At 36.5% G+C, this 16,319-nt stretch overlaps 2 protein-coding genes across 3 annotated transcripts; both read left to right on the top strand.

Annotated features, from left to right (window-relative positions):
• The first annotated feature begins 108 nt into the window (after positions 1-108).
• Positions 109-3,678, top strand: rab33bb (RAB33B, member RAS oncogene family b). Its single transcript, XM_026249197.1, has 2 exons — positions 109-726; positions 2,455-3,678. Exons 1-2 carry the CDS (start codon positions 514-516, stop codon positions 2,926-2,928), a joined length of 687 nt encoding a protein of 228 aa, XP_026104982.1. The 5' UTR covers positions 109-513; the 3' UTR covers positions 2,929-3,678.
• Positions 3,679-5,216: 1,538 nt separating this feature from the next.
• Positions 5,217-12,250, top strand: htra3a (HtrA serine peptidase 3a). Of its 2 annotated transcripts, XM_026248946.1 has the most exons (10): positions 5,217-5,880; positions 7,379-7,478; positions 7,727-7,949; positions 9,746-9,940; positions 10,054-10,086; positions 10,178-10,292; positions 10,515-10,574; positions 11,323-11,380; positions 11,558-11,653; positions 11,837-12,250. In XM_026248946.1, exons 1-10 carry the CDS (start codon positions 5,412-5,414, stop codon positions 12,003-12,005), a joined length of 1,518 nt encoding a protein of 505 aa, XP_026104731.1. In that variant the 5' UTR covers positions 5,217-5,411; the 3' UTR covers positions 12,006-12,250. The 2 variants fall into 2 exon arrangements, with proteins under 2 accessions (XP_026104731.1, XP_026104775.1); XM_026248990.1 differs by lacking the exon at positions 10,515-10,574.
• Positions 12,251-16,319: the final 4,069 nt, after the last annotated feature.

Raw genomic sequence — 16,319 nt, 5'->3', positions numbered from 1 at the left:
GTCCATGCACATCACTGTTCCTTCACATTGACATTGAGTCTTCAAAGCATAGTAGATAACATAGATAAGTATAATTAGCTTCTATTTTTATGTCCTTTTTTTTTTTTTTTTTTTTAATCTTACTAGAAAACTAGTTCTAGCTACTGAGAGGGATATGAAATAACCGTGGGCTGTTTTTGTTTCTGTCCAAGCTTGATGTCAGACTTCCCTTTTAAAAACTGTTCTTACCCCCTTGTATTGTATGCATAATTGCATATATAAATTCATGAATGAAATGAATATTTTTTTTATTATTATTATATTGTAAAAAGAGAGAGAAAAGTTAACATTTTCTTCAGTTACCTGCTTTGACGTCTTGTGAAAGGTGGGCTTTGAAAACGAATTCAAAGTTTCGTATTTAAAGGGGAAGTTCTTCTGATTTTACCGCCAGTCATGGGCATGTGAGGAGTGCTCGAGCTTTCAGCCTCGTTTTAACATCCATTTCACATGTTTGATTCGCCACTGGAACGGTAGATGGATTCGTCCATAGAGAGCTCCGGTTCATCGACCGGTAACCCGGTGCGCTGCCGTCGTACCTGTAAGATCATTGTGATTGGAGATGCCGGTGTCGGTAAGACCTGTCTGACTCACCGCTTCTGTACCGGACAGTTTCCCAGCCGAACAGAGGCTACGATCGGGGTGGATTTTCGTGAGAAAATTCTCGAGTTCGAAGGCGAGAAAATCAAAGTAAGACTTCTACGTTTTACAGTATTTTGGTTTATTATGAAACACGTTTATATTGTGAGCTTATTACAAAGTTTTGTGTAAAACTTTTGCATAAAGCTAATTCAGGCAATTAACTAAAATAGTTGGAAAAACGAGATTAGAATCGGTTCGTTCGAAAGGCGTTTAAAAGGAAAAAGACGATTCAGCTGTTTTTGTTTTTTACGTCATGCTGTAAAAGTTCAACATCACTTGAGACTTAGGTCTCTGCAGAGCAAAAGTGGGCGTTTATCACCATGTGGGTGGTTTAAAACTGCTGGGTGTTTCTGAATCATGCAATCTAAATGATCCCCCTTACTCAACCCCACCCCTAAACCTAACGTCACTACTACATCAACCAATCAGGTATCATGGTGTAAAAACACCTTGATCTTGTAACTCCCATTACTTTCCTGCAGAGACCTATACTTGCATCACTTGGCTGGAGAGGAGTTACCTGTTAATGAAGTGTTATTTTCTGTTTTTAATCAAGCCGTAATCATTATCAGAACCTTTTATTTGTAACGGTTAAATGACTTTTTAACCCACAAAGTGAATCCTAAATACACAAATTCTCTTACTAGTGGTTTACACATCGTGTAAATTAATTAATTGAAGTCGTTTCAAAGAGACATTGCTAGTTAACGGTACTTCTTGAATTGTTGACTCGTAAACTGAAAGAATAATTTGGATTTTCCGACTCTGATGTCAGTAATAGCCGATTTAAATGTCTACTGCTTTAATTTTTAAGTTGTAACGTTGGATGTATTTCTTGTAGAGGAACAAGAGCAAAAAGTGGGATTTCACCATGTTAGAGATATCTTTTCAAAATGAGGAATTGGACTTTACTTAAAGAGAAATAGTACCAGGCACAAATATTAAACAACTGCCTTAAAGATAACCACATTACATTTACGTTTGTGTAGCCTATACATATGCCTTTGTCTGAGAACAAATGAAGTTTGTGATTTAAGCGTGTCATGTTAACTTTAAGATGTTGTCTAGATTTGAGCAGTACACTGGGATTTTTCGACTTCTGCAAAGTCAGTGCAGCACTGTGTTGTTTATGAGTCTGTCTCCTGTGAACATCTTACGTAATATTTGTTGGCATTTATGTTCCTGTTGTGATAAAGAAGTAATCAGATTTGGCCACAACTAATTTGCAGTATTTATATATGTATGTATATGTATACTAATTTTCATTATAATACCCTCAAACAATGCGGAGTAGTGACTAATTAGGCTACATGTAATCTGGATTCCATAATCAGATTTTTTTTTTTTTTTTTAAAGTACTTTAATTATATTACATTTTAAAATAGGCTACTCATAATCGGGTTACAGTTACTTTTTTATTGATTACATATTATTAATCGAAGTCTTTGTCCTTGGAAGGCTTTTGTCTTTCAAACAAATTAAAATGCACACATTTACATTATTTCTTATTTACATGTAATGCAGGGATTTCCCAAACTTTAAGGTCATAAATGAATAACACATTTGCATGCTCACAGTTCTCTGATGTTGGTAAATGGCTACGTGACATGCAGGGAAACAAAATGTTTTATTTTTATTGTTATTTTAAAGAGATTTATTTGAATTTGGGATTTATTCATGATTTAATTAGTAGCTTTTCATTTAAACTCACAAACCCCCTGCAGTTCCTGCATGAACCCCATGTTATGATGTCTCTCCTTTTCTGTCTCACCTCAGATACAGCTCTGGGACACGGCAGGTCAGGAGCGTTTTCGTAAAAGCATGGTGCAGCACTACTATCGCAATGTGCATGGAATTGTCTTTGTCTTTGATGTCACTAACCCGTCTAGTTTCTGCAATCTTCCCTTGTGGATGGACGAGTGTCGTCAGCACTCTCTTGGTCTGGATATACCCCGTGCCCTCGTTTGCAACAAGACCGATCTGGTCCCTTCCACGACTGCTTCTGTGTTAATCGCTCAGGCTCGTCATTTGGCTGAAGCCCACGGAATGTCTTTTTATCTTACTTCAGCAAAAGGTCTCAAAGGGGACCAGGTGGACCGCATCTTTGTGACATTGGCACAGAGGTTGAAGAGCCAGAGAAGGGAGAATGTGAACGAATGTGTCTTACAGTGCAGATCTGAGAGCTTCAATATCCCAGCAAGAGTCGTAACAGCACAAGAGAGCAAGAAGAAATGGGCCTGCATCTGCTAATGGATGGAACATGAGAGTTATTTTAGTATATTCACTAAAAGAGGCACAGTAAATAGCAGTGGGTACTTTGGTCATGTCTCTATGTGTGATATTATGAATGCTAGTTTAAATTGCAATTGCCATTTGGGTGGATTTTTATAGTCCTATGTCAGTCTTGGTTTGGAAGACAATGTCTAGGTTACTTCAAACAACATTATCTGTATGAAAAAATGCCTTATAATGAAACAAATAGCAAGACTGAGATTTGATTTAATTTCCAGTTTCTTTGGGGTTTTCCTGACAGCTAGCAACGTGTTTGTATGAATCAGTAAAATAATACAATTGGCAAATCTATTTTTTTTTTTTTGCTTTATTTTTTTTTTACAACTTTCTATGCAAATTATTGAATGACTGGGAAGCAGAAAGGAAGGTGAGGTATGAAGAGGAGCAAAATGTAGATGCTTTCTTCTTTTTGATGCTTCCAATAAAGCAGTGCATTGGAAAATAGATGTGGCAGAAAAATTTTCGTTTCCTCAGCTTAAACTGTTTTTCATCTGTTTTTACACCATATATGTTGCTGTGTCATATACCAAGTTTGGTGGATAAGGTTGGAAATTAACAAATATATTCACAAATAAGCTATTCATTTTGCTTATTGTGTGTGTGTGTGTGTGTGTGTGTGTGTGTCATGTCTGAGAGCAAAGTTAGTTTTTTAGCAAGATTGAGTTGGTTTGAGTGGAGAGCTTCATTTTGACCTGAATAAAAGGAAGTTTGGGGAATTGGGTGAGACGTTATGGATTTGTGTAAAAAAAAAAAAAGACTCTTTTGAGAAATGTGTTAAAGCAATCACAATAAAAACTGTAACTATTAGGTTGGTGAAATGAAAAGAAAAAATGCCATCCTTGTTTATTATGCAAGAATAATCTTGTGCATTATGTTGTGTTTTGTGTAGAGCTGTTTCATCTCACTGCAAATTAATGCAGTGTACTCAATCTTTTAACAAGCTATTTAGTTTTTTTATTTTTTATTTTATTTTTTTACTTTGCCTCTTATTTTCAAAACCTTACACACAAATCCAACAGTTGCACACACAGAATGCAAAATGCCTCTCATCTCTTGAAAAGTGAATCACTGCATTCAAAATATCACAAACACATCTCAAAAGCACACTTTTGTAGTGCTAATGTTCTCCTCTGGGTGGGGTGTTTTCTCCTTTTTGTGTCCCTTTGTAGGCAATTTTTCCCTTGATTTTTGCTGCCTTGTTTGATATTATAAATGGTTGATTCAGTGGATCAGTAACAATACTAACATATAGATTACACTACAGTAGTTTATAATATATAACATATAATAGTGTGTGTTGTGTATTAATTATGATGGCCACAGAGAATCTACTCAGATTAGGTTGAACTAGATGTTCATGTTCACTAGAACATGGTCTATCACAGTAGCTCTGATTTCATCTGAAATGACTGTTCTTGGTCTTGCTCTTCACCTCTCAGATTGATGGATGCACCCATGGCATTTGTGCACATTGAACTGGCTTATATTTTGTATATTCATATGTTTAGAAACAGTTTTGAATGACAACTTTGTTGCCATTATGCTTAAGATTTGCTTTCTTGTGTCAAGGGTTTTGCATCACAAGTTTATCACAGTGCAAATTGCATTTTTGTGAATAAGAATGTGTTAAGAGTTTTGCAAAAACCAATGCATGAGATCTGCAAACATTGTCTAAAGTGCCTGAACTACTTTAGGGTTTTGCAGTAAGAGTGATTTGACAAATTGGTTTAGGTTATTAAGAACTTGGCTCAGAGATTGGGGTTTGGTGTTAAATGTGAAAAACTATATATATATATATAAATGTCCTGGCTCTTCCAAGCTTTATAATTGAAGTGAATGGTGGTCGAGATTTTGAAGCAAAATAAAGTGCATCCATCCATCATAAAAAGTACTCCACACTGCTCCAGGGTTAATTTAGGAAAAGAACAGTGGGCAAGAAACAAAAGTCAATAACAGGGACCTAATTCCTTTTTAGAAGTCTAACAATGAACCCATTTCACCAAGCAATACACTGCTGAACACAACTTACACTGACACAACCTAGAGTAGAGACAACGTGAAGATAAAATATTTTTTGTGGTTTTATTTGTCTACACAAATGACATTAACCCCTATAATAATGAGTGTTATAGTCTAGAATGTTCTGATCTGACGTGCTTGATCTGTACTGGACAGTGGAGCAGTGACTTCATTGAAGAGCTCTTCTCTCGTACCTCGCAGTGTGTGTGTGTGTGTGTGTGTGTGTGTGTGTGTGTGTGAGTGTAATTAGCCTTCAGAAGCAGTGGAGTGGAGGGAGCGAGTGCTTGTCTGAGTGTGAGAATCAGGAAAACCGTTTCAACATGACAGCATAAAGAGCACAAAGAAGAGCAAGTTTTAACCTTAGGAATTTTCACATCAAACGCACACACATCATTAGCTTACATCAGCGTGTGGTGCTCTCAATGGAAACATCTCAAACTTGGCACATGAACTGTTTCTCTCAACTCGGAAACATGCAGGCAATCCTGTTTGCAGCCGCTGTGCTCTTTGCGCACGACCTCGCCGTGGCCGAGCCGAAGACGAAATGTCCATCTAAGTGTGATGTGAGTAAATGTCCGAGTCCGAGCTGCCCGAGCGGGTACGTGCCCGACTACTGCAACTGCTGTCTGGTGTGCAGCCTGGGCGAGGGCGCGCCGTGCGGTCGGAAGGACGATGCTCCGTGTGGCGACGGGCTAGAATGTACATTTCCACCCGGTAAGCGATTTTCCAAAGGTGTTTGCCAGTGTAAGACAACTCATAGAGTGTGTGGCAGCGACGGAAAGACCTACGGAAATGTGTGCAAGATGAGGGCAGCCGCGCGTAAAGCGCAACAGCGAGGGCTCCCCATAATATCCCAAACGCATAAGGGTCCATGTGCACCATTGAGCTCAGGTCAGTCACTGATCACTTCAACTACCTTTTTATGTGCGTAATACATTTCTAGATATGTATGTTATGTGTAGGCTATATCTATACGAGTTATTATATAGGCTAAGTTTGACATGTATTTAAAACATTGATTATAAAAACATTAACTTTTTTTTTTTTGCATGTGTTATTTTAATATTTTCACAATGTATAAACTAAATGTTTGTTGTTGACATATGGTTGCTAATCAAATCATCATGTAGGCTACATTATTGACATACATAGCCTGCACACACATTTTACTATGGGGATTTTATATATCTTATAAACGTGTCTTCATCTGTTCAGAGAATGTATGTAGACCTATGTAAAAAAATTCAGTATCATACACCATATATTATACACTTTATAGGTAACATAAATGGAACTTTATTTTACAGTGCATGCACTTACACATGTAGCCTACTTAAGTGTACTTAAGAAAGTACTGGTAATATAAGGTAACTAAATGGGGTAGGGTCATGAGGGGTAGGTTAGTACATTTATTACCTAGTTATTGTAATAACATTAATAAGTACATAGTATTTACATGAGGAACAGGACTGTAAAATAAAGTGCTACCTATGCTGTATATTACATTTCATTATAGGTACTATGTAGTACTGCTAGGTGGATCTGGACTAATAATTAAAAGTAGAAGCCAATCTGAATGAAGCATGAGTCAGTCAGCTGTAGGACAGTTGTTATGTATCCACTAGTTTGGACTTCCTGTGTGATGTCTGATTTTGTCTGATTGAGACTTCTTGGAATTTCACACTGTCTCCAATTCCTTTTTATCATTCTACTCTGAACTTTCTATACATAACAACAACTTTTTTCTTTCACCTAGAGACAATTACTTAGTGCTAAGATATGCACAGTGCAGAAACATCAGTGTGACTTTGGATGTTTAGTGAGATGTGGGCTCTTAGTTCCTCGTACTATTCCAGTGCCAGCTGTAGTTTAACTCCGAGTCAGAGAACATAGACATCATCTAAATGCAGCTTTTATTCCTTTTGTATTGAAGTGCAAAACAAAATATGCAACGCTGTTTATAGATTCTTCCCAAAGCTTTTGGGAAAGAAGAAACAATCTGGGCAGAATGCCATCTGCATCCAGCCCACAGAATGTGAGGGAAGTAATAAATGTGACACACCTAGCCACAGATGAGCAGAGATCAAAATTATTACAATGGATTTCTTATCTGTTATTTGTTATATGCTCTATGGGAGCAACATGAACCTAATAGAATAATTATTTCTGAGCAGTACTGTGGAAGCCTCTAATAGTTACACTACTGGTCAAAAGTTCCATTAAGACTGCATTTATTTGACCAGTAATATTGGGAAAAACTAACTTAAAATAACTGTTTTTACACATGTATAGGCTTTTTACCAAAAACAGTAAAGTACTGCTAATACATGCCGGTATCTGGCATATCATGTCCTATCATTGACGTGAATGGTTCTTCCTGCTACTATAGGTCCTGCACATCTGAACAGCCCAAGATACAAGTTTAACTTTATCGCTGATGTGGTGGAGAAGATTGCCCCGGCTGTGGTACATGTCGAGCTCTTCCTGAAGTAAATACAATTCTGGTCTTCCTGATAATGTTTATATTGGTGATAACTATTTTAGGGCCAAATATATGTGTTATTTTGGCACCTGATTGAAGACTTGCAAGAAAATGTGTTTTAATGTAGCAATCTACTCATTTCACCTCACTGATGGCCAACAGTTGCTTTGGCATAATTTTTTTCCCAAGCACTACTAGAAAAGAAGTGTTCACCTAGTCATGCAAAAACCACTGTTTTCAATGTTTTTTTCCCAGCCATCCACTCTTTGGTCGTCATGTACCTTTGTCAAGCGGTTCTGGATTCATAATGACACGGTCCGGTCTGATTGTGACCAATGCTCATGTGGTTGCTAGCAGTGCACCAGTTACCGGCCGTCAAAATCTACGAGTGCAGCTACACGATGGCCAGACATACGAGGCCTCCATCAGAGACATCGACAAGAAATCTGACATCGCAACTATCAAAATTAACCCGAAGGTGAGAATCATTTCACAAACATAAATGACTTAGTCTTTTTAAGACTGTTAAAAATAACAAGACAATTTAAATGGTTTCCCTGGTCTCTTTTTTTTTATCGTACTGTGAATGTGGAATAAGGCCTTGAGGCTGAAAATGTACATTCTCAACCTCTCTTGCTGTTACCCTATTTTCCCTTTACAGTGGTTTCTGGCACAAAGCCTATTAGTCAATAGTCCAGACTTTATCTTTCAAACACTTACAGAGTATAAAACCTCAGCACACATCATCCAAAACTGGCTACACCTTTGACTCTTAACTCCCATGTTTATCATCTAGAGGCAGATGGTTTATATCACACAGTCCGCCTCGTGTAGACACACTTGGACTTGTTAATGGTAGCCTGCTGCACATGTTGACCTACATTTGTGTATGGGAATTTAAAAGGTGCTGTGTTGTAAGAGCTGTTTTGTTTTCTGATTCATACGGATCTGATCATTTCCGTAGCCCATTTTTGATTTAGAGTATCAAAGAAAAAAATATTTAGAGTAGGGACCGCTTTCAGAACATAAACCTGAGGAATGTTCCCACGTCAGAGAGTCTGGATTGCTTGCAGATATTGTGTTTCTGTTTATAGCAGCTCATGTCATTTCCCCATATTTTGCTCTGCAGCCTTAGACTTTTTCCACACTGCACCCAATTCTGAGTTGTTTTTCAAATTTGATCTTTTGGACAGACTGCCCATGTGTTTTTGCAAGTACTGAAATCAGTCCAGTTTGTTCAGGTAGTGCTTGTCAAATTGCTGAACCCAGTGGCAGACAGGCATAGGATCCAATGCAAGCAATTTATTAAAATGAAACAAAAACACAAGAAAACCAGGAATCTAAAAAACAAGGGCTGCATTCAAATGTCCGTACTATACGCAGGTGAAAAACAGTATGTGTCAAAGGAAGTATGTCTGAATTCACAGTACTCATAATAGAGTATGCAAAAAGAAGCCGAACACAGGAGAGAATTTGGGAATGGCAGAGAATTGACACAACTGATGCTGGTAGACCATGAAACAATGACAACATGGCAAATGTAGTACATCCAGTTTACATTACACATATTCATACTATATAGTGCAGCATACGTTTTTAGCAATAATTACTTATGCAAAATACATACCTACTCATGAGTGCTTTTTCATGATGCAGCCAAGAGTTAATATACTTCGACTGGGTTAAACAAGATTAACTAGACACAACTGGAAAACAATAAGTCTAATGACAAGTGGAAACAGGAACAAGAGCCAAGCAAAACCTATAAATTAAAAATCCATGAGCAGGAGTTCATATCCCCTTCCCAGTTGTTGAAGTGAATCAACGTCATCGAATCACTGTTAAATTTTGCAAATCAAATCAAGGCTGATAATTTGACACTGTTTCAATGTCCTATTTTTTAAAAGATCTTGCTGTTGATGTAAAAACATTGAGTATTGTACTATTTATGGTAGTAATTCAACTATTAATTGAATGACTCCCTCATAAAAACAGTGGCTTAATTGGGAAAAGCACTTTACCATACTACTCTTACAATTTATGCCATATAAAAATCTTAAAGATATGACTTATAATATATAAGAGTTATTCCAAATATAGCAAGTTACTTGTTTTGTTCAGTGTTTTTTAATGATTCTTTTGACCAAATGCATAACCTGCATCCTGTAGGGAGCGTTGATGAGGAAAAAAGATCCGTCAGTGGTGAACAGGTTGACTGCATCATATTTCAGTTGATTTTATTTGCATGAATTGTTTGTGTTATTTCACTTGCAGAAAAAGTTGCCAGTGTTGTCACTGGGTCAGTCTGCTGACCTGAGGCCCGGTGAGTTTGTGGTTGCCATTGGCAGTCCATTTGCGCTTCAGAACACAGTCACAACAGGCATCGTCAGCACAACACTGAGAGATGGAAAAGAGCTCGGCATCCATGACTCTGACATGGATTACATCCAGACTGACGCTATCATCAATGTAAGACACAAGAGAATGCTGTTTGCAGGCTACACTAGTTGTTAAAAAAAAAAAAAACAGTTTAGGCTGAATTTGATTCTCTCTTCCCCTTTTTATTCTTCAACAATGGGAAGTATGGAAACTCAGGAGGTCCACTTGTTAATCTGGTGAGTAATAATGAATATTTACATCTAGTTAGACATTGGTGACATACATTTTATAGTACTAGCTTTTTACATAATATTTCTGTCATGCTAGGATGGTGAGGTGATCGGAATAAACACACTAAAAGTCACAGCAGGGATCTCTTTTGCAATTCCGTCAGACCGAATCAGTAAATTCCTTGATGAATCTAATGATAAAGAGCAGAAAGGTAAGCATCAAGCACAGAATGAATGCACTAATCACAAAAGATTTAATGCATCAACACAAATGTTAGCATGCAGAAATCTAAACTGTCAATGGATGTTCATTTCATTTGTGAGTGCCACCTCTTAAATGATGGCCTGCCAGTTAAAAATACTTGGCTACAAAACACAAATGTGTGAAACAGCCCCATCTATTACATCCTTGATGTCCTTTACTTTGATTTCAGTCAAACAAAGGGTAGTCAGGACAAACTTCACACAGTCTCAAGCTATGAAGACTGCCCCAGGTGAGGTGATTGCTAGCAAATTTCACTTTGCTAGCTAGCGGCTAGTCATCTTGCCTGCCTGATGAAATAAAAACGGCAAGCTACAACAGAATCAACATTTCACTGGTCTGTTATGGCATTAAATGACCATGAGAGGAAGTAAAGAGGATGTGTTTTTGCCAGAAGGCTGTTAAACGTTTGTTAAATGTTTATCAAACATAATGTGAAACTGCTTTGCATGAATATGTCCCAGTCACCTGCTGTTAGCTAACTGCAAGTCAATATAACTCTCTGCTTCAGTGTTTAACGAATAAAAAAAGACAAGTTATTTGCTCAATTCAAGTGTTCATGCTAAGCTATTGTCTGTGAATAACACTCCGTCTAGAGGACTAAAGTTATCTAATGGTGTGTTCAAGTCTTCCTGGGAAGTTTGTATTCAATGAAGTCATAATAACAAAATCAGATGCATTAAAATCACTTTGGCTGGAGCATGAACAAAAAAAAAAAAAAAAAAAAAAAAACTATTGAAAATAGTGCAAAATGTTTTAACTGTATGGTTCTGTAAAACTGAATCGTTATCTTATTGTAATTGTACAGTAATATCACACACACACACACACACACACACACACACATATATATATACAGTATATACACAATATATACAGTATATAGCATTTATGTGCGTTGTAAATACAATCTTTCTGATATAACTTGAATGCACCATGAAATTGTACAAATATCTAAAAAATAATAATTTTTCTTCCAGATCTAAAAGTCCCCAAGAAAAGGTTTATTGGAATCAAAATGGTCACTTTAACAGAGAAGTATGTTGTCAATCAACAGCAATGCTTTCTGCTCATTTAATAGTGTCGTATTTACAAAATAAAGCTAACACAGACTGATTTCATAGCTTAAGTATCAAGGTTCAATCAAAAGTAGTCAACTGTGTCTGCTTTCTTTTCCTCAGATCTCAGGTTTTTTGTTTCTCTTCTTTTCCGCAGCGTAGTCCAGGGGTTAAAATGGTATAATTCAGACTTTCCAGATATCGGCAGTGGAATTCTTGTCCATGAAGTTGTCCCAGACTCCCCAGCTCAGAAGTATGTCTCAGCCAAAAAATATAAGATATATAAGATTACATATAAGACTCTATTCTAAATGACTTTTAAGCATACATTTTTAATCGTGCTGTTCCATACAGTATGTTCGAAAACATTCTGAAATGATTAATCCAAAACAAATCACATGTTATTCTCCTTTCATTGATTGGTTCATTTTCACAGAGGTGGGCTCGAAACAGGTGATGTCATAGTGAAGCTAAACGGCCATCCTTTGGTCAACACTGGAGAATTACAGGAGGCGCTTCAGGAAGACATGCCCCTCCTTCTGGAAGTTCGGCGTGGTAATGATGATCTACTATTTAACATTGAGCCTCATGTCCTCATGCAGTGACAATGCCAGAGATGGGAACCCGGATGTGTGATATGAAGGACAAACATGCGACTGGTAGAAGTGTGCTTGAGTTTCTTCAGATGGATGGAAATGTGAAGATAGAGGAGCACAATTAACAGGTCTTTGCATCTGGGTTTCAAAAGAAAAATTAGGAAGAAAAAAAACTATTATGTACTGAACTCCTTCTGACCAGTGTCGTACTTTTTTAAAAATTAAAAATTTGTAATGCTATTTTACAGTACAACACCTCAGTATTACAGTGCCTTTCTTTCAAGACTGACTTGGACTGACCTTAGATATCAGCAATAATTTAGAAATATGAAAAATAGGCAATTTGTTGATACACTTTATACATACGCTACTGAATTTTTTTGCACATCAAATATATAATATTTGATATTTATATGATACATTTATTTTGAAAAGCCAATTGCTGATATTGTTTATTAGTTTGAACGCAGGCAAAATATTTGTACAATGAATATGTATTTTGATAAATGACTCTGGAATTGTTTTTCAAAGCTGATTTAAAGTGTCTGACACTGTTTTAAAATTTACAAGGACTTTTATGACTGCAATCAAATAAACATTTAAGATCACATCACAATCAGTTTACTTACTATTTGTATCCCACATTGTATTCTGGAGCAGCAACATGCAGAGGAAATCCAGACTTTGTGACATTAATTCAGTCCTGTACCATTCATGTAGAGGAATAAATAAAAAGAGCTAAATGTATTTTTTATTTATTATTGTTTATATTTATTAATTTATTGATATTCCAGAGCAACGTCAGTCTCAAAAGGTTTATGCCAGTATATGATGACAAGTGAAAATCTCTGTGAGTGAGTCATTTGAATCATTCACTCAACTAATTCATTCAAAAACACTGATTCATTCAAGAACGAAACGGGTCTTGAAGGTTCATTGGATCATTTACTCAACCGATTTCTTCAAGAACACTGAAACAATACAGGTACAAAACACCAGTGTGTTGCAAAAGGGGGTTTTGTTTGGAACTATTTTCAGTTTTGTAACAGGCAAAGCAATAGTAACCTGAATAGTAAATTCCACTCCTCACCTCTCATGTATTTTAGTGCAAAAACACGTTGTAATGATTCAAACAAATCTCCATATTCATCGGGAAGAAGGAGGCGGGAACCGGCGCACAATCAAAACTCATTTTAATATCCAAAATAAACACAACAGCGCGTCAGCCCCTCACGGCGACTGACGCGCACAAATAAAAGCAAACACATAAAATAATGTCCCAGGCCTGGTCCTCTCTCGTCCTTCACTATAGTCACTCCAGTTTTATATCCTTCCATCTCCTACGTGGGACTCGATACTAGCGGTGGGGCTCAGGTGTAGCTCATCTCCAATCACTACACCTGGCCTCACTCCTCGTTCCCACGCCTCTCGGCCCCGCCCCACTCGCCACACACGTCCTGTCTGAAGGGCTAAGACATACAGTATGTTTAACATTTCCAGCATGTGAGAAAATATCTGCTACGTTTTCAGCATTAAAACCAAGCAAAGTGCTTGTTAAGCATGGTAAGCCATTTAAAAAGAAATCTCTTTTTTTCTTAGTTCTCTTTGAGGTGGGACTGGTGGAGGATGAGTTTATTCTTCACTTCCTGGAAATGTTTTCTCTCTCATTACTATCCTTAATCCTCACAGACCGTTGTTATGAAATAGCTTGCAGCAATCCAGAACTTCCTCTGCTCCCAATAATTCACAGTTTATAGTTTCTCAAAATACATTTGAAGAATGTTGCTGGATACCATGTTCTGTTGTAACCTACTTTCCTTTTAAGGTGATCTCAGACGTTCTGCAGTGTTATTTCATCAAGGCACAATCCAAATCAACTTTCAAAGCCTGCAGTGACTCCAGCGCTGTCCTGAAGACAGGTAGGTGTGATCGGCACAGTGCTGGAATGTGACACTTATCTGTGCAAACAAACACATCTCATTGAAACGCACAGCACAAACAAATTATAACACACTTGATTTTGTTTCTCCAAACATATTAGCAGCAGTTGCAGAAAACTATAAAATAATGTTGGGTGCGTGATTCACATGGACACTATATGAAAAACACATTTAATAAAAAAAAAAAAAAAAATATTTATATATAATTTTTTTTTCATTGAGAAAAATTCTGTAAAAATTTAAAAAGAAAGGCAATTTGGTTCAACCCCCAAAAGATGATAAACATCAAACACTCCATGTTGATAAATTGCATCATTTGGCAGGATACATAATCCTGTCTTGAGTGGATGATTCATATCAAGTTCACAGGCAACCATTTTCTGGAAATAGGTCACTTCTATCTCACACACCAGTTCATCTCTGCTCTGTTCTGAGGTTGTTTAGAGGCAAAGTGTTTGTGTATCTTCCGCAGTTTGTTGTTTACAGTTTGTTGTTTGTTTTTTGGTTTATGTTTATAGAGTAATTTCGACATATTTGCACTTTTTTTGACATAGGCTGTGAGACGGTGTGCGTGTAATCAGTCACAGCAATAATTTAATAGCACTGAGCAAGATGATGTTTGTAAATGAAAGGACAAGGAAAAGACATGGCTAGGTGCCTGATTGTTATTTCAGGAGGTGGCAAGGCCATCTTCTTTACTATTATTTTACATTTACAATATATAAACAAGATAAAATGTACTTATCAAAATAATGAATTATGTTAAGACCAGTTTTATTAGATGTATGCCCATGTTAAAAAGTCAATTCAACTTACATTCCTTGGAATCAACTCTTTTATTATAATATGTAATTTTGCTTCTCAAGTGAACTTGACATTTTTACTAGAAAACAAGACAATATCTGACCCTGGACCACAAAACCAGTATTAATTCGCTGGGGTATATCAATAGCTAAAAAATACATTGTATGGGTCAAAATGATAAATCATTCTTTTTAATGGCAAAAATCATTAGTATATTAAGATCATGTTCCATGAAGATATTTGTAATTTTCCATAAATAATAATAATAATAATAATAATAATAATAATAATTTCCATAAATTACCATAAATATATAAAAACAAAACTTTTGATTAGTTATATGCATTGATAAAAACTTAATTTGGACAATTTTGAGGGTGAGGGCCAAATATTGTCCTATCCTAACAAATCATAGATCAATGGAAATTGACCCCTATGATTAATAATGATTAAAATGTATAGACATTTTTAAAGACCTTAAATAAGATTCTAAATAAGTGAACCTAACAGTCACAACAGCAGCCTAATTTAGTAAGCAAGATGATGTTACAAATGATTTGTAATTACCAAGAACGATTGGCCTAAATTTAGTTCAAGAGGTGGCAAAGCTCATTTTTGCAACATTGACAAATATTCTAGCATTACTAACATTAGAAAAAAAACAATATGCTTTTCAGAAGTGCACATAACTGAACCTGATAATTTAGCTTTTACACGTTCCCTATTTATTGCAGGCTGTATGTATGTTAGTGAGAAAGATCTTAAATATCATGAGTTAGAAGAATGACGTAGTATTCTTTTTGTCTGCCAAAACACTTTCTCGTGTATGTGTCCTAGTTTATTTTGGAGCAAATAAAACCAAAGCTGTGACAAAGCAGTCTGAAACCTCGAGACCTTCGTGCTCCTATGAGGAACAAAAATATAAAAAAAAGTCCAAACAGCGTCTAATTTCCTAATTCCACACACTCCTTCTCCTTCCCACTCTTTCCTGTCATCTATCTGTAATAAAAGGCAAAAGTTAAAATTATGTTTGACATCTCCATTTCCTACAATATTAGAGAAAGCTTAAGGTGATGAAGGCAGACAGATACTTGTCTAGACCCGTCAGGTTTAGGTTTGTGAGGCTATACTAGGTACAGTATGAGCACCCTCTGGAGGAACAGACCGTAAGAAGAAAACCTAACCAGCTCATGCCATATGCACCTGTATCTACTGTATTAAAAGATATAGCAGATAGTTTGACCCTTGTTGATCTTATTGTTTTAAATTCTAATGAATTCATATATTTACATGTCTGTCTTTCATAAGTCCACTGTGTATAGTGCTTGAGTGCACTTGTTTGATGTTATCACATGTTTTGACATGAATTTCCTTGTGAGATGTTTCATTTTACTATAAACACTGCTTGGTTCCAGCTGTGACTGATCTGCTTAAGCTGCCAATACTTATAAATATTTTTCTCATCCTTTTGAAGCCAGTACTGTTGACTGACCACTAGATGATGCTGTTTGTTTTCTATTGTTTTCATATTGAGAAGTAGTTTGACCAGTAGCATGCAGGCATTGTACTGTACTCAATC

The sequence above is a fragment of the Carassius auratus genome, chromosome 1 (genome assembly GCF_003368295.1).
Source record: "Carassius auratus strain Wakin chromosome 1, ASM336829v1, whole genome shotgun sequence".
Classification (NCBI taxonomy): domain Eukaryota; kingdom Metazoa; phylum Chordata; class Actinopteri; order Cypriniformes; family Cyprinidae; genus Carassius; species Carassius auratus.
Note: the sequence above shows the minus strand (reverse complement) of the source record. Positions and strands in the feature narration are given on the sequence as shown.

Bases quoted from the DNA above. Each gene is read 5' to 3' on its own strand.
- rab33bb (XM_026249197.1), top strand. From the start codon at position 514: ATGGATTCGTCCATAGAGAGCTCCGGTTCATCGACCGGTAACCCGGTG. The intron at 727-2,454 runs GTAAGACTTCTA...GTCTCACCTCAG, and splicing joins TCGAAGGCGAGAAAATCAAA to ATACAGCTCTGGGACACGGC.
- htra3a (XM_026248946.1), top strand. From the start codon at position 5,412: ATGGAAACATCTCAAACTTGGCACATGAACTGTTTCTCTCAACTCGGA. The intron at 10,293-10,514 runs GTAAGCATCAAG...CTTTGATTTCAG, and splicing joins TAATGATAAAGAGCAGAAAG to TCAAACAAAGGGTAGTCAGG. The intron at 10,575-11,322 runs GTGAGGTGATTG...TTTTTCTTCCAG, and splicing joins AGCTATGAAGACTGCCCCAG to ATCTAAAAGTCCCCAAGAAA.